A 27708-nucleotide genomic window follows, 5' to 3' on the forward strand; every position below is an offset into this window, starting at 1 on the left:
CACTGAGACTATATCCATTACTAGTTTTCCTTTTTTTCTCTCTTTAAACAGTTCTGCAATTGGTAGGAAGACACCACTTTCCTATGTTAAGAAAAAAAGTCCTATCGTTAAACAATGACTTAAGAAAACAGGCCTGTCTAAACAGGGAGCTTTTGCTGAGACATCAGAGGAAAAAAAAAAGAGTTTATGCTCTTTGGAAGAAGGGTCAGGCAACTTGAGAAGAGTATAAAGATATCAATAGGGTATGCAGAGAAAAGATCAGAAAGACAAAAGCCCAGCAAGGACTTAATCTAGCCACAGTTGTTAAAGATAATAAAATATGTTTTTACAAATAAATTACAAACAAGAGGAGGGAGAATCTCCTGCCTTGTATTGGGGAACGTTATCACTGAGGACAAGGAAAAGGCTGAGGTTCTCAATGCCTTCTTTGCTTCTGTCTTTAATAGTCAGGACAATTGTCCTCAGATTACTCAGCCCCCTGAGCTGGAAGTCTGGGGGTGGGGAGCAGAATAAACTCCCCTCAATTGTCTTGACTACAATAATGTAGCATGCATGGAACAATCAGGGAATCAGGTCTAGCCAGTATGTGTTCATGAAAGGCAGGACTTGCTTGACCAACCTAATTGCCTTCTATGACCAAATGACCTGCCTAGTGGATGAGGGAAAGGCTGTGGATGTAATCTACCCAGACTTTAGCAAAGCCTTTGATACTGTCTCCCACAGTGTTCTTCTAGAGAAGCTAGCAGCCCGTGGCTTGGACATGTATAGTCTTTGTTAAGAACTGTCTGGAGGGCTGGGCCCAGAGAGTGGTGGTGAATGAAGTTAAATTCAGCTGGCGACCAGTTACTAGTGGGATTCCTCAGGGGTCAGTACTGGGGGTGGCCCTGTTTAATATCCTTATGGACTATCTGGATGAGGGGATTAAGTGGACCCTCACTATGTTAGCAGATGACACTAAACTCAGTGAAAGTGTTGATCTGCCTTGAGGGCATGAAGGCCCCTCAGTCTAGGTATATGAGTTTTAACAACACCTAGTGCTGAGTCCTGCATTTTTGTTACAGAAACCCCATTCCTCACTTGAGATCTGGGGCAGAGTGGCTGAAAAGCTGCCTTGGACACTAGTTTGGAGAACCGTTTTATCAGGGATCAGGTCATTGCTTAATGACATTTATGTTATTATTTGAATGAGATGAATAACAGCATGGGTTATCATCCTTGATAATGTCTTCTATAACTTGAAAACATTAAACAAGAAACCTGGGATAAAACTAGAAAAGACAGAAATGATCTGTGAATCTTTAAAAACAGTGCATGAAAAATACTGATTCTACACATCATTGGAAAAAGAAAAATCATGCCCATGCTGGCCAGTGATCTGAGAAATAAAAATAGTAGCATACATGTTATGATTATTTTATTTTTCACAACTTTTCAGAACTTTGGAAAGACACTAGCACAATCCCAGTTGTTCTATAGTCTGCTTTTTAACAAATAAATTGATAAGTAACTTTACTAAGCCTTTCCAGAGAAGGCTTTCTTCCTTCTTTTTTTAATGTGTTTCTTTTGAATTGAGTGTAAATATTCTTGTTTAAGAATTTTTTTATTATTATTATTTGTTTGCAGAATGGCATGTTCAATTATTTGTTTTCCTAGTACCTAACAGAATGAAGTAAAAAATGATGATATAAAGAGGCATTAGTTTGGTTCATAGAATTCAAACTGACTTCACTAGTTTGGAATTCGCTTAGTTTACCAGAAAAATTACATGTGTGAAGTTATATGCAAAAAACATGAATATAGCTACTCATTTTCGTGTTTGCATGTTACTAGAGGAGTATGTGTGCTGCGTCAGCCTGTGCTCATTTGAGAACACATGCATAGTTTCAATGAAATGATATAAGGAAAGGGGCAGAATTTGGCATCTCATGTGTAGGGTTTTTTTGAAAGTTAACAGGCATTGTACGTTTACGAAGATTTGAGAAGCTCTTTAGTTGAACAATCCAGCAGTGGAAGGAGATGTGTGCATGTACACATACCACTCATATATGTTTGTCTTGGTACCATTTTGTGATTCCACCCCTCACACAATGTAGTCCTAGCTATGCTTACTTTTCCAAGAGAGGAATCTGATTCCTCTCTGTTTATTTTTCCTGAATAATACAGCTGTAAAACAAAAGCTTGCTGTACTACTTTATCAAATTGTTCAAGTTAAATGAAAAATGATACACTTAGTTATTTTTTAATGTTCTGGAATGCTTAAGCATTGTGCATATGTTAGGGAAAAAGTAGGACTGCTTCTTTAGGTCATGTTCCACTTACCTTCTGAAAAGTCTTGCAGAGTATGTTCCTGTTCATTTCATTATGTAGAAGATTGTGAATACATCTGGAATTTCTGATTTTACTTCAGCAGAAGTTCAATTTCGTAGTTGGTGTTATAAAATGAATATTCTCTTTTCAGGAGAAATTCTAAATAATTCTTGTGAACAAAATTTCAGTATACCTGTGCAATAGTTCCTTCATATATACTTTATCATTTATTTTATTTTTTTATGAAGACAATATATATGTATTTGTTGAACTTCATAAAGATTTGCTCAGAATCAGAGAACTGAAATAATTTGGTTGTCTTACTCTATTACCAGCCTTTCATCTCTGGTAACAGTCAGACACCCTCATCCAGGCAGTAGCTCTAGTGTATATGATACTTTCAGGGGTGATTTTGGAGTGGTTCCCTCTAGCAGCACATTTAAGGAAAAATTCTCAAAAACTTCTGCAGGCTGTTGGACTCTGTGCTGCACTGTTGAGTTACCTAAAAGTTTAAGCAGTATTTAATTCTTATATTGGAAATAATATTTGCCAGTTCTATGCCATTTGAATTAATGATCTCTTGGATGATTGTAAAAACTTTCATGGATATAAATCTAATTCATGAAGTAATAATATGTATTTTTTTAATCAGGTTGAAACTATATCAATATCTCTAAGCAAACGAGATAACCATCTGCAGAACATCTTTTCAGGACAGTGCTACAATTTTGTTTGCATAAATGTAAGTAGGAAGGATGTATGCTTTTATCGTTTGCACTAAAGCTTACTAGTAATAGCAAGTAAGAATTACATATTTGAATAATACATTTTTTCCTAACCCCTTGATTTATCTGTACTGACATTTGTTTTTTCTGATATACATCAAAATCAACTGTTGACCTACTGTTACATTCTTTCTCTCCTGGTTTTGTACTTCCTTTAGTATATTCCTAAACCATGTGTAAACAAGGGAGGTGCAACTGAAAGTGATTTAAAATTTTCTTTTGTAGAGATTATAGTGAAGTGTCTTAAAAAGAATATTTTGTGTGTAGTCATCTAACTGTGCATTGCCAGCATGGCCAAAATAAGGGCCCTTGCATGGGAACAGAAGTGTTTTAGTTCAACTATATCTGAGATCCATCAAGATCCTTAAGCTTGTTGTATATGTTTCTTAAAGGTAATATTCTTAGTCTCCAATTTTTTCAAACAATCATAATTTATCTGACAAAAGCATTAAAATACATAAACCAAAAAACTTTTTTGGTAAATAATGGACCTTTGAATTCCTTTTGAATTTAATAATTTTTTGATGTTTTCAGTAATTCTGATCATTTTTGTTCATTTAGGATAAAAAGTATGCCACTGAAGAAATCCAGCAGCTAGTGGATATGTTAGAAGAATCAAATATTCCTCTCTTACATCCAGTTGTTCTTATTTCAGTATGTAACTCCTATAATTTCCTGTAGAAAGTATCTAATGAGGTGTTCTTTAACAGTTATTCTCTGTGTAGACTATTTTGAGAGACACTGCGGTGTCTGAATAGAATTTAAAATTTGAACGGTAAATTAAGCTGTGAAGAGTGTCATTTGCATTTCAGCAAAAATAGTGCATTCTGGCAGAGAATAAACCAACACAAGCAAAAGGTAAATTATTATATAGTTCTGTAAAAGATCTGCTATGGATGTTCATATTGACTTGCTAACTTTGCTGTTCTGTTGTTCTCCATCTCCAGGGGATGCTGCATATAGTGTCCTCTGTTATAATGCTCAATAGAAAGAAAATTGAATGGCTTTATTTTTCTGTTATGTAGTTTCTTAAAAATTTTAAAAATGACTATTGCTTTTCTGTATCAAATATTAAGAATGAACTGTGAAGTACATAGGAGTTTAACTAACATACTTATCAAAATGCTGTAAGATTGAAAAATATATTCTGATATGTGGCAAAAGTTTTGAAGTATACTGACTGAAATTCTTTGACTATTGTTGCCAGAATAATTCTAACATTTCACATAGATGACAGCTGAAGGTGTACGTGACTTTTATTTTACTTAGTGTGTTAAAATGGAGATTTGAAAGTCTCTGCACTCTAACCAGTTACAATTCTGTCATTATATTTTCTGGCTTAATAAATAGAGATAAGAAGCATTGGGTTGAACGAGCATCATTAATGCCATATCTCACCAAGGAGTATGCCTCTAGACTGTATTACATTATCCAACAACATTGTATAATAATCTGTTACGATTTTATAGTCTAATTCCCTGTGCAATAGCCTTGAAAAACAGGCAAATAATTTTACATGGAGCCTTAATGGTTTCCAAAGTGCATAGTCTGGTGATCTGGAGCCAAAACTGAGAGTTTACTTCTGATTTTTTTTTTCTGAAATTTTATTACTGGGCCAATAAATAAATGAGAAATAGTGAAGATCAAGTGTTTTCCAAATGAAAAAATGGGTATCATTGAGTGTGTTATCTTATATACTGAAATACTGTGATTCCATGATGTTAAAATTCAGAATTTTATTTCTATACTACTTTTTTTTTTTTTTTTCCTGACTTATTTTCTGAGGAAGTTCAGGGTGGATCTTTAATTTTACTGAATTTTCAGTGACATGCCTTCAATTATTTTGCCCATTTACAGCTCTAGTAGATGTGCAGAATGTACTGGACTGAGAATATTTTCATTAGCCCTTCATCAATCATGTCAACAAACATTTATCTTTGTTAAAATTCAAGGGTGTGCAGTTAAAGTTAGAATTGTTAATGAATTAAAATGGTAGAATCAGAGGTTGGTTTGGCCTGGAAGGGACCTTAAAATTAGCTATCTCCTGTGAGGTGTGGAATGTTGGGACTTTGTTTAAATGATTGCAGGTATAATATTGTCGGCATAATATTTCATCATTTCATGGATGGAAATGATGGTAATGTACTCGCTGTGAACCTCTGGTTTTATCCCTAATGTAGTAGATCTCAAAGTCACTGTAGTATCCAGCACCATTTTAAATGAAAGTGTACTTGTTTGAGCAGTCTGCTGCATGCACAACTTACTTCAGTGAACACCTTTTAGGATAATCTCAAGTCACCATCCCTGGAGGTGCTCAAGAAAAGTGTAGACTTAAGGACAAGGTGGTGATGGATTGATGGTTGGACTAGGTGGTCTTAGTAGTCTTTTCCAACCTTCACAATTCAATGATTCTACGAGAGGAAATGATATGTTTAGTTCCTTTGCTGTTGTCCAGACAATATAATTCTTCTATTGTTCCTAACAAGTGCTTGAAATTCCCAAAATTAGTCAGTGGGAGAAAAGTCTTACAATTAGGTGGAAGCAGTTGATAGCATTTAAAACACAGATAAGTGTATTTCTAAATATAAGCTCTAAACAATGAAGTATCATAACTATAAAGAGACATTTTGTGCTACACTTACCCATTTTGTGCAATTATGTGCTATCTTTTTGAAAGAAAGGGTTGAAGGTGGACTGGAAAGTATGTTTTAAATAACTAAAATATTAGCTAAACAAATCATTGTCTCATATTAATTACTGGGAACTATTTAAGTCCTTTAAACTTCCAATCCCTAAAACTCATTACAAATGTTATGTCTGGGAGATAGAAACTTCTTTCAGCAGTCTTTAATTAATGCTGAGTGTCCTCTTCAATAAGGCTTATAAGTGGGATTCTCAGCTTTATTTTTTGTCACATACTTAATTTAATATAGAACCTGAAGGTACTGTTAGCAACTAACGGGTCACTTCTCTTTTGTTGTAGAAGGGCAAATAAATATTTCTCAGACAAAGTGACTCAGAAGTTTAAGCAATATAATGACATTTATATGCATATATTTTAGGTACTGTCTGTACTGGAAGCACTGTTCACATCTACTCTCAAAAGTAAAATGGTTCCTTTTTGTGAGGAATTGAAAGGATAAAAAAAGAAAGCAGCTAACTGCTTCCATTCTATTCTTGTAATCAATAACATTTTGTTTTCAGCCCTGAAGAACAGTTTAGAGTTTTCCATAATCGGAAAGCTCTTGTCTGTTTTTGATTTCAGAATACTTGTAACTTTTTTGTAACATTTTGATAATTGAGAACCAGTTTTAGCTTTCCTTCTAGTGATTGACTTTTTTGGATGTAAAAATGACAGGTGTTACTATTGTGTTAAATTATCTGTTAAACCAGCTTGGGAAGAATGATCCTAGTATAAGGATGATCTTGCACTGGACATAATAATGACTTCAGTCCATATTCCCTCCTTTGCATTGATTGTCCTTTGTACTGGTTCTTAAGGGAGCTTTTTGCAGCATCTGTAAGCTGGAGCAACAACTGGACTATTGTGTCTGGTCATAGGAGAAATAGGAAGTGCATTGATAAATTTCATACAGTTACTTTGCCTTCTTGTTTGCATCACACCAATATTCAATCCAACCCTGCTATACCCATAGTAATAGCATACTTAAACTGATATTACTTTTCATAATAATTTATGCTTACGTTTGTAGATGCAAGTATGTAACTGAATAGGTGTGATCCTATTCTGGTTTTGGTAGTACAGAAATAAAGGAATTCTAGTACTTCAGCTCTTAGTTGCTATCATTTGCACTTTGGTGTAAAAGGGAATCTTTATGAGTTAGGGCATGTTGTCTCAAAACAACAGGCTTAGAATTTTCTTGTAAATATCCATAGAGGAGCAATACTAAGCTTTGCTTTTTTGTCAAAAGTAACCTTATCAAAACTGTGAGTGTTTGGAAATTAATCTCTACCTGTGTATTTGAAGAGGACAGCTTTGCTACTTGTGAATATGCACATAATCAACAGCTTTTAAAAAAATGTAGGAAGAGAAAATGAGTAAATGCATATTATCTGTCAGGATAAATTGAACATAAAGTACAAAGGGAACTTGAAATATGTTTTGTAATCACAGCTCTTTCAAACTACCTCTGTTTCTTCCTCTCTGTATTACTTAAAGATAAGTTTTATATGGAGTGAACTATTCAGCCAGAAAATACATTTTCTTATTTTAATGGAAAAAGTTTCTACTGTTAAGAAATGCTTAAATTTTACATGTACAAATTATTGACCTTAATTTTGATTTCTGTAGTTAACAGGAACTTTGTGAAGTAAATTGATTGAGCTGTGGGAATACTTAAATCTTGGAAAATGGTTGAGAGAACCCTAAGCTAGTTAGGTCTTACCTCCCAGCTTAGGTTTGCTAAGACCCACGTTGTTTGTGCAGCATCCCCATGGGGTGTGAGACCTGCCTTTTCCTGCCCAGGAGTTCAGGATAGTCATATTTTATAAGTAGTTTCTATTTTTTAAGCATTGAAGCTTAAAAGAAACCAATTTAGGCAACAAATATGCTACACTGAGAAGTTAGTAAGTTTGAAATAAACCTTTGAAGAATGGAATTCCATTTGGAAAACCTTTAAGATGCTTGAGAAAAACAGCTTTATTTCTCCATTATCCTGATAAGTAAAAATCTGTGATAGATTAGAATTTAGAAAAGAATGTTTGTTTTCTAATTTAGTTATTATTTAATTGCAACATTGTGTTCTGCTTTGTTCTGGTGTATTGATTTCACAGTTCTTTGAAAAGAAATACTTGTCACTAAATATGTGAGTGGTGGAACTCAATCTGAATAGAACCTAAGAGAAACTTTGGCTTGCCTGTGTTCTTGCATATGTGTAACAATGGTATGAGATATTAAAAAAAGCTAGTCTAAAATAACACAATTTGAAAAAGTGTATTTTTTTTTTCATATTTGTTCTTTTGCAGGTTCATTTGAATACTTCAGAAAATGCTTCTTTCAGCATTGATTTGGAAGAACTAACTAAAATGAAGAAATTTGCAAGGGAAGTGAAAAGGAAAAATATTTTGGTTTATGGTCTCCTTATCCAATATAAGGTATGCAATTCTTTTTCTTCCTGCAAAGTATCTATTTTTGTGATTTATATGATTAATGATAGAATCTTCATCTAAAAGAAAATCAAAGGGGATTAATTAGGACATGGAAAGATTTATAGGAAATATTCTTGCCTGTTCTTGATCAAAATTGAGAAGGACCTGTAGTTATAGGCAAAAATGTTTGCATTTTGATTAGAGAAGAACAAATGGCAAACACTTTTTAAAAACACGTGGAAAAGTCATAGCTCTTTTTTCTTTTTCCTTTTCTGCTTTGAAGCCTATAAAAAGTAATGAAAGCATTTTTAATCAGTGATTCTGATGAATTTTACTCTCCCTATCAAGACAGTGTTTGGAATTCAGGTGAAAATAAGGGCACAGCAAAGAGATGGTGAAACAAACACTATCCATGTCTCCAATAACAGTCAATTGCTTCAGCTGCAGGGAAAAAGAAATGGCACTCCAGCATCTCTTGTACTCATAGGAACTGTTTGAAGTAAACCATTTAGACTGAGAAATGCATTCTGCCAACCAGAAAGATAGAGACTGCCTTGCATCCAGTGTAGAAACACTTTTTGCTTTATGTAGAGATTTTTACAACTTAGTCAAAAACAAACAAGGAAATAAGTCAGATGTTCAATGGAAATTTTAGTATAGAAGGATAAATGTAGTCTTACCAGATATTTTTTTAATTGAGAAGTGGTTTTGATTTTGTATGTAATTGACGAAAGCTGTCTACAGGTGTACCTGACAAAAATATATCTAACAAGATTTTCCCCCAAATTCTATTGGCTTTATTAAGAGAGATGTGTATCAATATCTATTAATTTACGCTTTTACAGAACTTATGGTGCTAACATAAATATTTTGTATGGGGCTGATGTTATTACATGATAATAGTTCCTTTCTTTTTTGTTGAACATTAAAGAGCATACATATATTTTCAGACTTTCTGGTGCTCTCAAAATTCAGTTTTTCCAGGGTGAATTCTGTCTTCCTGTGACAAAAGTCATTTGAATAACTGTTGAAAAGTAGCTTTAAGAGGTCAAAAATCCCCTTTATCATGGTCATAATTCAACATTAAAAACATGACCTGAGTGTAAGTATATTTGTTTCCTGTTAAATGGAGTGTATTATGTTTTGTATGCAGATAGACCAAATGCATATCAGCTCATAACAGCAGTTAATAAAGCTGATTGAATGGAAAATCTTTTATAATCATAGAACTGTAGAATGATTTATGTTGGAAGGGACTTTGAAGATGATCTAGTTCCAACCCCCTGCCGTGCACTGGTTTGCCAGTCACTAGACCAGGCCACCCAGATACATGTTTAGCTCATTTAAATGAGCAGTCAAGTCCACCAAAAAGAGATATCACAAATTATTTTATACATTTTTTAGCTTTTTGAGAAGTTGAACATTACAAAATTTGTAAGCATCACATGCGTTCTGACTATTTCTTCTGTGTTAATTCTGTGTTAATTTCTTATATTACTTTATTAAATAATACAAGCACAAGTTTGGTAATTAAATAAGAAAACTTACGTGTCTATTTAATAAAAAAGCATGCGTCTTCACAGGCATGCACATGTGTAAGTAGGCTGAAATATCATTATTGGCAATCACTGCGTTTTACTTGCTGAGGAGGAAAAGCACCATTGTAATGTGCAATACTTGTGAGTTTTAATTCAACTGAGTATGTGCGGCAATTGCGAGAGGCAGTGTTAGCACTTCACTTTGCCCTCCCCTACACAGCATTCCTTATTCATCTATAGAGTCTGGGCTTCAGCTACATACAGTTGAGTCATGAAAAATATCACTAAAAATCACATTAAATGTTGAAAGTTTATGAACTTGTGGTCACATTACTAGCTTTCCAGGGCCACATGTTGCTTGGGGGCTGGAGGTTGGACATGCCTGCTTTAAAATGTGTCCTGCTCACAAAGACTTCAAATCATACTTCAGAGCATGATTTGAGAAGTCACCAATGTATTTTACTTCAAGTGCAACCCATTAGGTAATAGGTCAGTCCTCAATTTGTTTTTTACTGAAGTGAAAGTTCATGAATGTCACATTTTGATAAGAATTTAACTCTCCAGCAAACTCGTAATTACAAATATCCATCCTTTTAGATATGGTATCTGTTCACTGCTTGCTAGCTAGAGTGTATGCTGCCACACTTATAGGAGTTGCGTGCTTGAGAATGGAGCAGTGAATTTAATATTGGCATGATGGGGAGTCCATAGGAAGTGAAACCATAAAAAGCACCAGCTGTTGTAATGCAGGATGCTTGGGCTGTAGTTGCAATTTCTGTCAGTCTTCACTATCTGGAAGTCCCTGAAAAATATGAATTATTTTGGAAGAAGATTGATGACAGATTTCTTCATGGAGCTTCCCTCTAGTCGCCAGGTTATTTCATCACTATATCATCACAACATGCACAGTTGATATGCACTTTTACTAGTTTTTAAATGAGTAAAATATAGGGGACAAATAATTTACTGAGACGCATTACTATTGAAATATTGAGGTGAAATTATTTTACACTTCTAAGGTATATATATATAGGTAGGTGTGATGATATGTTGATATGAGAGAAATAAGGTTAAGTTTTACATTAGAAAAGTAGATAGTTGAAGTAAATCCTTTCTGAGAGATATATATCCTTTTGAGATTGATAGATACATTTTATGTATTTGTATAGACATAATGTTTAGGAAATGGAAGTGAAATGGTTTTGGAATCAAGGAGTACATTTTTGGTTGGAAGCAATATGATGGTAAAGTGTGTCTTCATTTTCATTTGTTAAATGCAGTGGTTATTTTATATTTAGAAAAAGATATTTAATAATTTAATGAATATTTTGTACTCCAAGCAGTTAGTCAGGAAAATTAAAGGAAAAGGCTTTAATATGCTGTTTAAAAGAACTCCTTTTTACTTTCCATTTGCTCAAACTGAATGCATGTTCACAGTCTGTACACAAACAGTTATTTTTCTCATAAACATTATTATAAAAAGAGAGAGACAAATCCAGTTTTAATAGAAGGTAGTAGTCTGTGATGGTGACAAGGTTGACAAAGCTGCAAGTGAGTTTAGTACAAGTACCTTAGTCTGAAAACTACATTGACTGGTATGGTATTGTTATATATTATATCTGAATATTCTTTTGTAATAGCAGTATAATATAATGTGTAACAGTTCGTTCTGCAAACTAGGAGGAAAAGCTATAAAAAGAAGCCGAATTAGTCTTGAGTAAACACAGTTTTATTTGAAGAATTCTAATGAACCAGAGTATACAATGGGTAATGTCACAATATTATATCCATGTCTGATTTATGTCATCCAAACTGCAAGATTTCAGAGGGAACCTCAACTGCATGTGATAGTTCTGTGTTCTGAATGATGGAATAATATTGAAATGGAGCCTTCATATCACAAAAGTTTAAGTGCATTATTATTTTATATATATTTTTCTAATATACTATATGGCTAATGGTTTCATATTCAAGTATGTCAATTAAACTTTAAAAAATACTAGTTAATCCATATACTACTATTATTATTAGAGTAATAATCTCCAATGACTGAATAACAGAAAACAGTTAACACACTGATCTTTTTGTCAAAAAAACAAACAGAAAAGCAGTCTTTCTTCAAATGGAAATGCATATTTTTTAAGGTTGCAATAAATAAGAGTTTTGGTCTAAAAATTTCAGTAATACTTTTGTTACTTCTCACACAGAATAAAAGAAAAAATATAATTCAGAAAAAGTTATGTGTATGGATGGACACAGGAAGCTACAGAGAGCTTGAAAAATGTGAAAGTTCATTATAGTACTGTGTTAATTTTAAGTAATCTTACTTCAGAGAGGCACTGACAGAATATCTTGTCAGTACAGTGGATACATGCTAAGAATTGCTTGGGTTAGGCAAGGTGACCTCAAATACTTTTGTCTCTGAAATACCTGTTTGATTAAGGCAAACAAACTATTCACTGAGATAGTCAGAAAATTCACAGTCCACACCCTACAAAGCGACAAATGGTGTAATAGAATAGTTGTTATGAAGTTGTTTAAAACCAAAATAAACTGAAGTGTGAGTAATTTCTTTTGCAAAAATAATGCATGTTTGTTGTAGTCTTTGAAGTATTTGTTGAAGACTTCTGAAAACGAGAGGTCCGAGTTACAGTGTGCTTGGTAACTGAGGAAGTACTTTGTGTGCCAAATGGTTTTGGTTTTTTTTTTTTTGTCTGGTTTGGTAAAACTGAAATGGCAAAAAAGATCCCTTAAAATTATATGTAGGCATTAAGGCTGTGGTTCCCAAAAAAAGAAGCACAAACACAAATGAGACCATCCAAATGTCATAGAAGAAGATGCTTTGTAACTGGAAGTTAAGTAATGTAGCTGAAGGACAAATAAAGTCAAAATCAGTTATCAGCAAGCTGCTGATAACTTGCTGAACTATGTCCCCTGTATGCTGCTTATTTTATTTCACAATCAATATAGAATTTGATCAGATGATTGCAATCAAATTAGAACAATTCAGGTGCTGGAGAAATCTCCCTGTTTTCATGATAGTGCTTTTTATGTTTCTACTTATCAGCTGTAATGACATAATATGTTGTAATGGATAGGAAAACTTAAATCTATTCATAGAAGTCTTATTTTCAAGAGCCAGAAACTGAGTTTTTAAGTAGCATGATCTTGCAGACTATTCATTCTTTCATCAAGGAAAATGGGGCAAGTGAGAGATGAACTGAAAGTGCCAGAGTGATCTGGAATGTTAAGTGTGTGGGACAGAGAGGGAAACTAAATCCAGCTTGAAACTGTCTGTGAGAATAACCTCACTGAAATTTAAAAGCTTATTAAAGCTTCTAAGGCCAAGCAAGTCATTCACCAGTACTCATTGATGTTTATGGACACGAGACACTATTTGATCCTTCATAGCTAATTATTATGTACTACAGTCTGAGATTAGTCATAACTCCATATTTTGCAATAGGTAGAATTGATACGATTGAAATGTTTGCAGGCAGACCTTTAAATAAAACTATTGGTAATTCTTGAAGGAAATTTCCATGAATGAAAGATACAGAACTATTCAGTGGATCTGTATTGAGGTGATACTTAAGAAATCAAACATAAATCTACCCATTTACCTTGGGAATGGCTCACACAGAAATAGTTAACATCTGTAATGTCTAACTTATCTTCAAATCAGAATTGTTTTAGTTCAGTGGAGATTTTTTGAAAAGGATTCATTTGCTTTGATGAAGAAGATAATGCATGGTGGAGAATCATTGCACTCCATCAGTACTTTTACACGCATGAAAAATTACAGATAACTTTCAGACCCAGCTTGATGATTCTCTTTATTTTTTTTTTTCTCCAGGATCAGCATTCATTCTTATATTTTGTGGTGTGAATGTGTGTAAATCTGAGTGGACTTTTTTCAGAAAGTATGTGATTCGAAACATTAGTCAATTTTGTTGATTTATCATCAGAATATTTTGTCTGTCAGGCTTTCTCACATAAAAAAAAATATAAAAGAATTCCCAGAAATAGCACAGTATTAAAATGTAGACTTACTATTTGTAACAGCTGCATATTATCACATTTCTATAGTTTTTTTACATTAGATGAACATTTGTTTCTGTCAGTGAAATATTTGCATTATTTACAGAAAATGAGTTCCAAATTTAATGCTTGCAAAACAGAAGGTTGCACAGTTCCAAATAAATACTTTGAGTCAGGAAAGAATATAAACACTTATGTTAAATTATTTAACGCAAAGCCTGGAAGTCTTACTTTTGCTTTAAATGTTCTTGTGTGTACTATTGCAGGAACCATAGCTGCATGCTGCTAGTTTTAGTAGGTACTCAAAGCCTGGTGCATGATCATATTGGTCAACAAATTGTCATTGTGATTTTCAGGATATTAGTAAGTCTATCCACCTTGAATGGGTGCTTAGGTGCTCTTATACTTGCTTGCTGAGCTTCTCTTACTACCTTTCCCTGTCATTTCTCTCACTTTCTTTTCCTTGTCTCCCCTAAAGTCTTCATCCTCCCATAGCAAAAATAGGTAATAAATTAATGGATTTAGTACAACTGTGCAATTTTATTAAAGGCACTCAAAGCATTTCCGCAAGCTAACTTTGCAGTGCGGTACTAAATTCCCAGTGTGAAGAAGAAGAGTTTTTTAGAAAAATAATTGGTAATCTTTTGGGTTTTCATTAAATAATTGTCTGAGTTTTTATCAGGGAAAGATTGGAAACTTGCTTAATTAGTCTCAGCTCTTACAGCTTCAAGGATTTTAACAAGTGGCACAGAATATGACAAGATCAGTGTTTTATGCCTTTTACACATGACCCTTTTAGACTCATTTCACTCCTGAACTTTTAATTGGACATCACCATATCAGCCAAAGGCACTTAAACTTATCCTTAAAAATCTAGCCTTCGTAAAATTGGTCTTTAAACTTCCTTGATTTCATAGCCCAGTTAAACCATTCTGGGGATTTTAGTCAGTAGTGGCTCTTGGTTATTTCTTTTTATGGATATTTTAATTGTATAAAATAATACTGCTCTAGAATAGTTTAAAAGCATAGAGTAAAATTTTAGTGAACAAATGGGTTTGAAAGGGGAAATGGCAAGTTCTCTTGGGGGAGATACACATTTATGTAACTTGCTACTTTGTATGGTTTAATTGTATCAGATACTTCAGTGTGATAGGGAGTAAACACTGAATTGGAACCATTTGCAAAAACAAATATTATGAGTATCAAATCTGAGTTTGATCTTTGAATCTGTTATTAGTTATCTGTTATCTGACATTTTTTCCATATTAAGAAAACTTTGATGTTGACCTACTATCTCTTGTTGGAAGCATATAAGCACTTAAAAAAAAAAAAGAATATTGACATACAGCTTTGTTTGCAAACAAACTGCTTTTTAACTTTTTTTTTTCCATTGCTAACTTGCTTAATAAAAACATGTGACGTCCGTTGTATTTGTTTGCGAACAGTGCTGCAATTCCTGACTTAAAACAGTGCTTACATTTTTTACTCCTGGAGTAAGTTGGGCATCAGACCTAGAGCATCAAAAATTATTCTTCTCACTTTTCTTACATGCTGTTCCCCAAAGGCATCATTTAACAGGTGCCCAAAATAATCACCTATAGAGATGTATACATCTGCTTTTTTTGGCTTTAGCTCTGAATACATGGAAGAGTAAAACAACAAAAAAAGCTTATTTAAGTTAGGTATGCTTAAGAGGCATTTTTAAAATGTTACAAGCTTGCTATTGGGTTCATTTCTTCATTTTTTTTGTATTTGTACTTCTCTAAGGAAAAAAAAATGGCAGAAATTTTTCATATATATATATTTTCCCTAATTTTGTAGAATGGCTTGGTTTAGAAGAGACCTTAAAGATCATCTCATTCCAACCCCCTCTTATGGGCAGTAGACTGTCACCTACTAAATCAGACTGCCCAAGGCCCCATCCAACTGGGCCTTGAATGCCTTCAGGGATGGGACATCCGCAGCTTCTCTGGGCAACCCCAATCTCACCATTCTCTGAATGTCCTATCTCTACTTTATCTTCCCTGATAAAGAGACTTTTCATCTTTATTGGAAGGTTGCTATTTTGTTCCCCAGAGACTTTATTGTATCAATGCAAAGTTTAATTTTTATAGCTGAAGTATGAAACAAATAGGATTTTATGGAGTTAATGCTAGCTCGACTACTGATGTTGATACTGTTTCAGTATTTTACTGTAGTCATCTTCTCTGACAGATGTGTTCTCTTCCAAGTTTTGTATTTGATCATATGGCAAAGATGACTAACAATTCCACATTTTCTACAACAAAGATCATCAATTTTTACTTCCTTTGTTTACTTGTACCCAATGGCGAAGATATCTGTTACGCTTCAGAATTTTTTATTGTGCCATGTGAACTTCCGCTATATAACTTCCTTGGTGTAGCTGGTCTGACTGGGATGGAGTTAAGTTTCTTCACAGCAGCTCACGTAGTTCTGTTTTAGATTTGTGACAAAAACAATGCTGATAACACACCCACGTTCTAGTTACTGCTGAATAGTGTTTGCATAGTGTCCCACCGGCAAGTAGGCTCAAGGGAGATGCAGGACTCTGGGAAGGAGCATGGCCAGCTAACCAAAGAGGTATTGCATGCCACATAATCTCATGCTTAGCAATAAAAAAGGAGAGAAAGGAGTATGAGGAGGTTAGCTGTATTTCTCTTGGGAACTAGCTGGACATCTGTCTACCCATGGGAGATGGTGAGTAATTGCCTTTGCGTAATTTGCTTCTCTTTTCTTTCACTTCTCTTTTGCTTTTTTAAGCAATTTTTATCTCAAACCACAGCTTCTTTTTTTCTTTTTGCTTTTACTTTTCTTTTCCTCTTCCCATGTCACTTCGGGTTCGGTCCTGGAGGGGAGCAAGTGAACACCTGTGTGTTGCTTGTCTCCTTTCCTGGGATTAACCCGCAACACAATCTGTAGGATAAGGGTTTTTGTTACTGTATTTGACCAGGAAATCTTTTGAAGTTCTTCAGCCATTTAAACCCCAAAAGAAATTCCCATCAAACTGTACAGTGTTAGTAACTGAAGCCATTCTGTGTCTTTTGCTGCAGTTGACAAAGTATGGTAACTCTTAAAATTTGTACAGTGGAGACAATGGCCATCAAGTCTATATCAGAGTGTTAATTTCCTCTTTCACCTCTCTTATAAGCATGCTTATAAGTAGAGGGAGAGGTGAAAGAGGAAATTATAAGTATAGTTTATATAAGTAGAAATCCAGTTCCAGTCTGAATTTTGGGTATTTCTTTACAATGGTTGGAATCAGCACTTGAGATTTCTATCGTGTTTGAGTTACTAAGCAGCAGGTCATGATGTTTTTGCTTAAATCAGATTGATCGTATGAAAATCATCCATTATGGAACTTACTGGGTGCTGAAGTGTGTAAAAAAATGATGTGTGATAGTAATAATCTTGGTGGCAAAAGCCCGATAAATTAAAGAATGAAAAATGCATTTTAATCCCCGTGCACAGCCTTCAGGTATTGATGAACTTTTTAATTCTTAACATTGTTTGGGAAAATAGAAGTAATATATATCAAGATTTTGGAATAAAATTATTAGGAAAGTATTAGTAACTTCTACAGCTTAGTTTAAGTATTGTTTACTCAGAGTTACTGATAAAAACAATAGGAAATGCTAAAACTCCTTACACTTTCTAGATCTTTCCCACCACCTATTTAGCATTGTCGTCAAATAAAACTGTAACTTTTTTTGAGACGTTTCTTCATTTAATTTGTCAGCTGTACCTTAACAAACTTTGTATCACCAGCAAACTCATGTTGTTGCTTACTCATTTTTACAGTTCATTTATGGATGTGTTGAACAATGTAGATCCTGTAATAGATTCCACCTGTTCTATGTGGCTACTGTTCTGAGTATATAACTTACTCCTCTCCTCTCTATTCTGTATTTTAAGCTTATATCCATGTCAGGACTTGTATCTTTTATTGTGATATCTCAGTTTTCATAAAAATATTTGGCATGGTATTTTGTTGAAAGTGTTGAAGATCTCAGTATGTTTCTGACATCAATTATTTCTCTTGTATTACCTCTTTTTTTCTTTCTTTCTTTCTCTGTTCTGTCTTTTTTTGGTACTCTCTCTGCATCATTGTGATTATCTTGTGGCCTATCACCCTGGACAGGTTTTTCAGCTGATATTTGAAAATTTTGTCTTGTTTGGACATGATTTTTCAACTTTCTTCAATCTCATATCCAGGCTGAATCTTGCTTTCTGAGATTTCTAGCACAGCATGGACCTGTATGCGTTTCTTTTTGCTACGTGATTGTTTTTCTCTTCTACGTATTTCTCTCTTTATGGAGAAATGGCAGAGGAAAAATCTAATGGAAGCTCCCTTGCTGTCAGTGAATGTCTCCTAGTACCCACATGCCCTTGTTGACCATGGGTTCTTGCTTAGTCTTTTGCTTTATGTTGTCTGTTTAGTTACTGTGTTTCAGTGTACAAATATTGTTTATCCACACTTATACTAAGCAGCTTACAGACTTTGCAAACAGAATGTAAACCGACCAGCCACCAAGAGACTAGCAAAAAAATTCACTTACAGCCAATAAATATGTGTTGTCTCTTCACCCAAGAGTAAGGCCAAACCAGCTCTGAGTGCATTCTGCTTCTGCTTGCTGTGAGTTATTTACTTTTTAACATTTAGATATAGTAGAATCAAACCTTGTGGCATCTTCATCTCACTAATGTGAGACATTTAGGGCTTTCATTTAAGTTGGTTTTGAAACATCTGGGCATGGAGATATGTTCATATTTCAAGACAGTCTAAGATGCGTAGCAATTGAAATTAGATTAAACTCTACTGTAAAAATTCTGTTAAAACATGGAAGTGCAGAATTTTTGGTAGGGTTAGCAGAAGTAGAATGAGATATTGATGTATCTCATTAAATATCCCTGTTGTTCAGAGAAAGATCATAGGAAAATATCTATGGATATTAATTTTCATTTCAGCTTCTTTTTGCAAAGTATTTTCTGAAACTTATTTTCTTATAATTTTCTTTGACTAGAAAGAGGTGGAAAATGTCACCACTGTATTATAATCTCCAGCATTTGCAGTCTGAGCTAATTAAATTTGGTTTTAAAACAATCTTTGTACTGTTATTTTCCTGAGTTAATTTTTATTCATCCTTCTAAATAATATTTTAACTGTATTCTAAACCTTACAAGTGTGATTTCCCAGCCAGCTCAGAAAAGTCCTATTTTCTTTTGAGAGGTGGAGACCCATTGCTTCACAGTGTACTCAATAAGTCTGCTTGATTTATAACTGTTTTGATCTCTGAAGATTCCACCAAGCAGAATCTTTTAAAAAATATGACTGTTTACATTTGAGTTTGATTTGACCTGTATGGTGCTGGCAGCAGCGTGAATGCTCACTTTCAGCAGACCCTCTGCTTCAGCTTTGTCACTGACTCAGTTTTTCCATTCCAGGGATGACACGTGGTAAGTATCTCTGACTTGTGTAGTTAATTCCAATGTTCAGTGCTTATACTTATCAGTCCAGGTGTTGAATTATGAAGGCAAAATTTTTAGGAAAACATCTGAGAGAGAAATAATGTATGATCCCTACATAAAAAGCAGTAAATTGAAGTATGCTTTTTTTTTTTTTTTAAAGCCTGATTGCACTAAAACTTTTATGTCCCCAAGTTGTGCAGTCTTAGAAGCTTGTTCCTGTTCTGCAAGATCTTTCATTATCCAAAATGAGAGAAACTGACATTAGAGCTGGGTCACATTCTGGTGCCTTAGTTCAGTTTTTGATTTTTCTCCTCAAAGTGTACTTTGTGCTTGCAGTGTTTAAAGCACAAAGATTAGTCTGTGGAATTGTGTCATCGACTGTCTTTGAAAGCTTGTGGAGTTTGTGAATTAAAATTGTTGCTCTTGTCAAAAGTGACATCATTTGCATTTTTCTCTCTGATGTTGTGAGTAATCTTCCTCCCTCTTTTGGTAGTATTGCTGCTGAAAGAAAAAACATCAGTTCCTTCTGCATGAGGTGAATTATTTCTTTTCAGGACCATCCCGTCAAAATAACGGTGAAGGTACATTTTGTTCTAATTCTTGGACATTTTGTTCTAATTCTGTTTATAAGAAATTTTAATGGAAAGGTTTCCCCTCCACTACCAGTTGTGTATGTTGCATAGTAATGTAACTCTTGGAGGTTTAAGACATGGGATGTTATGTAAGACATGGGATGTTATGTAAGACATGGGATAACTGGACAAAACATGATGTAGTAGCCCAGATTTAGTGATGAAATTTCCTGAATCTGTTTCTGAGATGGAATGCAGAGGAGTTTGCCATTTGTACTTGGTGTTTGGGCAGAAGAAAATTTGAATCAAATGTGCGACATTTCAGAGTCTGCATTCATTTCTTGAATTTTCAAAGCCATCCATAAAATGCTCCAGATGCTTTCATTAGGCAGGAATTTAACTCTTATTTTCCTTCCTGAAAAAATAGTTGGCATACTGCAATGATTATTGCCTAAAATAATTACATTCATTCGAGGAGATTGAATTATTGAAATTCAAATAAATGTGTACAACTACAAATAAACCTTGCTGATTTTTTTATTTCAGAATCTGTTCAATGGTAATTGGTGTTAAAAGATTAATTATCTGAAAATTGGAATGGAAAAAGGTTCCAGTGAAAAGTTTGAATGCAAACTATTTTATAGTTATATTGGCATAGTGTATTTCTCCCAGACAAAATATTTATGGTGAAAACATCATTTAAGCATTCCTTATGTGGGTGAGTATTACATTATCCCACAGGAAAGACTCTTACTGTTATTGGAATTCTGTTATGGAATAGAGGTCTAAAAGTGGAGATGCATTTAGGCAAGGATTTTGTTGCGCGTCTTCCCCCAAACTACTTGTCTGTTTTGTTATGCTGTCTTGAAAGCACGTTTTTAGGAGAAATTGAGTGTACTGGATGCTAATTTATTGTGTGCACATTTTAAATAATGCAAAGTTAGATAAAACAGATTATTAATGTGATATGTATATTCTGGTAAATTTGTACTTACATATTTAATCCCACAGGAGAGCCTGAACTAAATGTGACTCTAAGCAGAACATGGTTTTAGGTCAGTCACTATGGGACGCCGTAGGTCACTTCTAAGTTTCTATACTTATCTCTGGCAGGGAAAGTTTGGTCTGATAGAAACTATGCCTTTTCTTGTGAGTGTGAAATAAGTAGATCATCTGTGATTACTTTGATACTGTGATAGACATGCAATTCAGAAACTCTTTTAGAGAACAAAGATGAAGTTTCTGTGAAAATCGCTGATTTGTAATTCTTGGACATGTTCAGAAAGTTGTAGTCTGTATCTGATAATTGCTTAGTTTTGAACTGAGAACTAACATTTAGCAGATTTATAACAGTAAGCAGGGGAATTAAAAGGGGATAAAATTCAGTGAACACAGGAAAGTAGCTGCTGAAAATTCTAACATTATTCTAACAGCTTTTCACAGGTTGTGGCAGAAACAGAAATAGCAGACGTGTGCCTGTTCTGGCTAGTTATTAGTTCTGTATGTGGTACTTATTTTGTTAGTAGGGCTTGTGTAGATAGTATAAGAGCAGGTATGATTTTGTGTGCCAGCAGCTCCTTGTTACTCTGTCTATGAGAGGTTGGAAGTGGTCTGTTCCAAAAGGGCTTGATTTCATATTTTGGTGCTGAACAGAATCAGTGGCTAACATATATAGAACTTCAGAAATTACAGTGAGAAAAAATGTGATTCATCATCCACACTCTACATGCAGGATTATTAATTTAAGTGAACATTCTTATCTTTGCCCTCCTTCTGTGTTGGTTTTAGTACTCTTGTCCATCTTGCACAAGTGACAAGTACAGCTCATCTAAAACACCCTTTTTTTGGTGTACCAATCTATTCCTGATTTTTTTTCTTTGGCGAAGAAATATTATGTAATTAACTCTGGATATCTTCCTCATCTAACTCCTGCTACAAACTAGGCCATTCTCCCCTTTTATACAGCAAGTGCATATGTTTTGTACTAATTCACCTTGCAAAGTTAAGATAAATTGCTTGGAGGCTGAGTGGCTCAGTGCTTAATTATTGCCTACTCATTTTCAGTTAATAGAGACATAAGCAGTATCTTTTCAAATATGTACTGAGATACACTGAAATGTTCAGGGTTTTTATTAAAAAGCAACCTTATTTTTCCTGCAGTTGCCTGCCTGAATCACACTAATGTACAATTACACGTTGTTTCATAAGTCAGGATCTTTCTTCACATTGTGTTTTGAAAGTGACACTCTCACTTGCTTCAGATCAGTCCATCATAGGCTAAAGCGCTGCATTGTAGCACACTTAAGACAACTTTTTTATTTACAGGAAAAGAATGAAGAGGACATTTATTTTAAAATAGTGTTTTTCCTAAACATGTATAGTAACACTGATGAACCCATCAAAGTGGTATAACCACAGCTGTAACCCACATGCTGTGTAGATATGTAAGAGTTGCAAGTATGAACTGTTTTCTAGAAGAATAGCTGTGTTTAAGATAGTACTTGCCAGCATAATTAGGGATGTGAAAGATCAGATTCACTTGGGATAGGAATGTTGGAAAAAATAACTCTGAGGGTGCTAATTTATAGCATAAGCTTTATCACTGACTACTTTGGTGTTGATTAGTCTTGACTAGTACAGTTCTATGATGTTGATCCAATATGCTTGTTTTTTTTTTTACTATGATTTTATCATTAGTAGTAGCATGTTTATTATTTCTGTAAGCTTTATGGTGCTCTGTAAGCAAGTTGATATCCTTATGTGTTGTGTTTCAATTTATGTCATCTCTATCTTTCAGCTTCATTTAACTTAAACTAAATACAAGATACTTGTAAAATTGACCAACTCTCACTTAAATATAGAGTGGTCAAGTTGGGTAAGATTAGGGAAAGCTCCCTTAGGTCAAAATAACTACCTCTTTTTTAATGTGCAATATGGACTATACGTGTGAATGAGCTAAGTGGCTAATTGGAACAAAGGTAATTAGGACTGCATTATGGATTTTCTAAACTACACTATTGGGCATCTCGTTGGTGAGACTGCTGAGATGCATCCTTGAGCTCGAAGAAATAAGTACCTTGCTACTTGTGAGTTCAAAGAGCTAACTTCTCATCAGTTCATTATTGATCTCTTAGGCATAGTAATGAATTTATTTGACTTTTCCTAATATTTTTTTTTTCTTTTCTGTAAAACTTCATCTGCTTTATCTGAAGTAATTTTTTGATTGTATGTAGTCCTATTGTAAACTAATCCTGTCAGACTTGTGATCAAGAATTACCTATGTGCAAGAAATTATATGCAGTATTATATAATTGTCATGGCTCTATTACCTGTCTTTGATGATCTATACCAACAGTAGTAGTTATGCTCCAAAAGCTTCATGAAATAGGAGGCAGAAAGTCCTGATAGGTATGTATTCTGAAGTTGCTTTCTAGCTGAAGAAAAAATGTAGACAAATACCACCTTTGTAAATGTGAACAAAAAGTTCTCTTCTAAATTAGATTTGAATTTGCATTTATCTCACTCCAATTGAAACCAGTGAATTCTTTTTGACAGAAAAAAAAAGTATGTATATTTAAAAATTTAGGAGAAATTCATAGGGCTCAAAATGAAGTTGATTACCTAAGTTTTAAGGGGAAAAACTGAAGTCCTACCCTATATTCAGCACTTTTTACTGGCTTGCTTTGGTGGCTTTTTGGATAGAGAGCTGTTCTTTGAACTTCAACCCTGCTGTCTCATTCTCAACAGGCACTTTACCTGAACCATAGAGATTTTGCTACTGATATCAGTGCTTATTTTGTTTGTGTGCTTTCCTAGTTACAGTTCATTTCAGAATGATAAAGAGAGCCACCAGCGTGACCATTTATGTTTGTTTTTTTTCAGGGAAATTCTGAGACTATGAAAAAATATTGTGTCTATTTAGTAAACCTTTGAGGTTCCCAACAGCATCTTACTAAAATATTAACTGTTCAAAACAGACTGATAAACTTTACCTTTTGGAAAAGTATTCAAGCTAAGCACAATGACAGTTCTCTAATTAGGAAAGGAATATTCTTATTTGCGTGGTTCTCATGGGAGATGAAAGTAATTTTAAAATATGGGATGTTTTCAGCTGTGTGGCTTGTTCGCTGACTTAGGAAATGCTTGTAAACTTTCCTAACACTGTGTTTAATGGAAAATGACCAAAATCCTATTTTTACATTTATTATGATTATTAAGTATCGTTTCTTGTGTGTTAGATCATCACCGCTACTTGTGCAGCTACTCTGCTTTTGGCCTTTACAAGGATCTTTAATAGAGTCCATGCTCTCCTGTCTGACCTATGAGCTCGGAAATGGATTGGGAGATTCAGTAAATGCAGAAAACTTCATTTTAAAATCGTTTCCTCCCTTTTTCTTCTTAATATTGAAAGTAAACTGCATTCTGGCAAGGAGGGTCACCAGCCAGGTGATGTAAGGGAATCTTTTCCTGCAAATGAATCCAGTTTTAGCCAGGTGATGCATCTATATATGCATTCTGTTGTACGTACTTAGTTACTTAGGATTAAATGTTTTTATTGGAAGATGGAGAATAAAGGCAAGGCAGAACTGGGAATTGCAGTAAACACAAAACTGAGAGTAGAAGAGCAGCAATGAACATAACTGAGTGTGGAATAGGTTAGGGAGTCCACAGTCATTTTACTAGCCCCAGTAGCCTTCAGCACTAGGTAAGCAATCTGATTTGTCAGTGCTTTGCTCTTCCCAGTGGGTCCTGCAGGAGTGAAAAAGTGAATCATCAGTGGTATGAAATCACTTGTCCTTAATTGTTGGAGTTCTACCACTTCAATGAAGTCTTTGGATTTTATAATAGAAAATTCATACAGCACAGCAGATTTCATCCCCTTTTCTTGATAAGTGATGTAATGTAAAAGTAATCATGAGGTGGCTCAATCAAATGTAGACTAATGCCCAAAACTTTTCCAATGGGAACAGAAAAGATACTGTAATATCCACACAGTCTCTGAATATGAGAGGGGCACTTCTACCCCTACTTAGAGAACTTGGAAACTTTATCAATAGGTACTTCATAAATACAGATGAAAACACTAGTAGCATTTTAATTTTTCTGGAAGATCTAAAGCATTTGAATTTAAGTATGCAGTTCAGATGATGTTTCTCAATTTGGCAATTGTAAAGTAGACCATCTTTTTAATATTCACTCCAGGGATTTATGAGCATAATAAGATTAAAGATGTGATTTTAAAATAAGATAGGACAATTCTGAGAGCTGTGCTTTGTAGACATACTTGGAAATATTTGCTTTAATCTACTGAGATAATATTTTAGTACATATAAAATATATTTTAAGAAAATATGATTTAGGACAGTGGACATGCATTTTATGTAAACATGTTTTATCCAGTAAACATCAAGTACTATGTTGAACTGATGAATTTATTATCATGGCAATAGTATAAATCATGGAAGAAAGATAGCACAGAAAGAAGAAAGCCAGAAGAGATGAATTGTTTTATATATCGGTGAAGTTTTGTAATGAAGACAGCATTTTTTTTAAGTGGCTGGGTATAAAAAAAATAAGTGCTGATTTGCAATCCCTGCAGCATAAATAGTACATTTCTTCATCAGTCAGCAATATTTTTATTACTGTAATTATACTCAGGGGCAATAGAATTTTAGGCATCTGATTTTATCCAGATGATAATTATATATTTATTACCCAAGTTTCTAATGTTTATTTTGAAACAAGACATTCTTACGCATGCTCATGCGTGCAGGCACACTCAGGGCCTTCCAAGAGCTAGAAATGCATACGGTATCGAGGAAACACCATGTATGTGTTCAGGCTACTTGTTAAATTCATCAAGCTTCTCACTTTTCAGATATGGCTATTTCCTAGGTGGATTGAATGCTTAATTATTGTTAATGGTATCTGGTCATTATCACATATTGAAGGGTAAAGTGGAAGCAACTAGGAAACTGTTCTATTTTGCTGCAACTGTCAGATATAAATAGAAGTAGCAGTGATACAGGTTATGTTCTAGTTGTGCTATTTTTTTTCCCACTAGCTGGAGGTTATCATCATTGTTCACTAGAGAAGAAACTAGGATGCAATATTTTTAGTACAACCAAATAGAAAGAGCTCTAATAGAAATTCAAGTGGCGGAAAGGAATTTTAAAGTCAGAAAAAAATAGTTTTCTCTTCAAAATTCTCATGAAATTGGCCTACCATGCTCCTTTATTTTTGGTCTTTTCTCAGCTCTGGAATCAAAATTAGTATCAAGTTAGCAAATATTTAGAGTCTTCAGATGAAGCATTTAAAGTTTTTTAACTGTCTTCATTGAAAACAAGATGCAATGATGAGTAACAGTTCTTGAAACTCCAGTTAATTTGTAAATCTTTACACAGATGCTCTCTCAGAAATATAGTAGCCTAAGGCAAGTGTCTGCAGGATTGAAATGCATGCAGATTCTCAGCTTTAATTCACAAGATCTTAGTGTGATTCTGCATTTTTCTCCAACAACGTTTTATAGCTTTTAAGTTTATTTTGCCTATCTACAAATTTTGTTCCTCTCAGAGATTTTTAACTGTTTATTCTATGTTTTTATTCTGCCCATAATCTGTGATAGATATTTCTTCTATTTAGCTTTTTATATATACTATTGGAATTGTTATTGCTTTCATTGCAAGTGAATGATATTTATGAGATAGTTGTAGAGTGATTTATCTCTTTTCAAGTATCATCAAGCTATTAGGTTTAGAAAGTATTCATATTCCTTTCTCTGCATCAGTGATTGATGACAGGACCACTGAAGCTGTGCTCTGTGTGGGGGAATGCTGTGTCTGGCCAGATCTGAAGATACAGATCTTGGCCTCTATTATCTTTTGTTAAAAGACATGGGAGGAGTGAACACAAATGATCAGATTTGGAAGAAAGAAAAAGTGGTGGGAAATTCTTCATCTTGAGCTTGAAATAGAGGATATGTTCTATATCATGCTGAAATCTTTAGGCTGAGAAGTTTGTTTTTAAAGATTTTCTTGTTTGTTTTAAATGTATTCGTTAGATATATTGCATAATTTTGATATGTTGCAATTGTAGTGTTTAAAGAAAACATTTATTTGAAAATCTGTTCTCGTCTGTAGCATGCAGAGTAATCGTGCAGTATTTCCGAATTGATTTTGGTACTTTATACTAATATGTGTGAGTCTATGTAAACCATGTGAGTTTTGGTTAATAATGCGGAAGAAAGCTAAATTAAATTAGACTGTTAGGAACTTGGAACATAGAAGGGTAAAGGGTTTGTCTCTGTGTATGGCTGGGAGAAGCAGTGTGTTTAGTCAGTGTTAAGATCCATGTTGCTGTACTAATTGTACGTTAGTATTTCAAGAAGCTTGTCTGTGCATAGCTCTAGTAAAGCTGTGCTGTGGTAGAGCTTATTTTAAGGTGTTTGATTCATTTAGTGAAGAAGAAATAAAACCTTAGAGCAAAAGTAATGAGTTTTGAAAAGAACTGTGTAACTGAAGAAAAATGTCTAAATTCAGTGCATAAAAGGTAATAAACTGACCTGTGATTTCATTTTCACTAGTTTCATTTCAGTAATATTTTAAAAGCTTTGTCAATTTGTGAATGGCAGTGAGCATCATATCCGTTTTTTCAGCAGCAAGAGTTTGAACTAGAAGACCATGGAGATTTCCTCTAGTTGTATGTTTCTGCTGAAGAAAATGAATTCCTAACAGCTACTCTATTACAAAAATGATTGTGCCATACTGCTCATTGTACTTCACAGAGTAGGCATGTTAAAAAGTGTTTCTCAGTTACTGATAAAGATGTTCAGTGGAGACCTAATTATTATCTGAGATGAGAAGGGAAAAA

The 27708-nt window shown here is 34.2% G+C and overlaps 1 protein-coding gene across 4 annotated transcripts in view; it reads left to right on the plus strand.

Moving 5' to 3' along the window:
• The window catches only part of CRPPA (CDP-L-ribitol pyrophosphorylase A), a 112191-nt gene that overhangs the window by 57221 nt on the left and 27262 nt on the right, over window positions 1-27708 (plus strand). For 2 of the 4 annotated variants that reach the window (XM_090142724.1, XM_090142723.1), the window contains exons 7-10: window positions 2960-3049; window positions 3654-3746; window positions 8079-8207; window positions 8550-11630. In XM_090142724.1, the coding sequence (XP_089998850.1) occupies window positions 2960-3049; window positions 3654-3746; window positions 8079-8207; window positions 8550-8699 (462 nt within the window). In that variant the 3' untranslated portion in view covers window positions 8700-11630. Of the gene's footprint in view, window positions 1-2959; window positions 3050-3653; window positions 3747-8078; window positions 8208-8549; window positions 11631-27708 lie in introns of those variants that run through there. The other 2 variants (XM_031590052.2, XM_090142725.1) reach the window with 2 other exon arrangements.

This window comes from Phasianus colchicus, chromosome 6 (assembly GCF_987193195.1).
Source record: "Phasianus colchicus chromosome 6, bPhaCol1.hap1.1, whole genome shotgun sequence".
NCBI lineage: Eukaryota > Metazoa > Chordata > Aves > Galliformes > Phasianidae > Phasianus > Phasianus colchicus.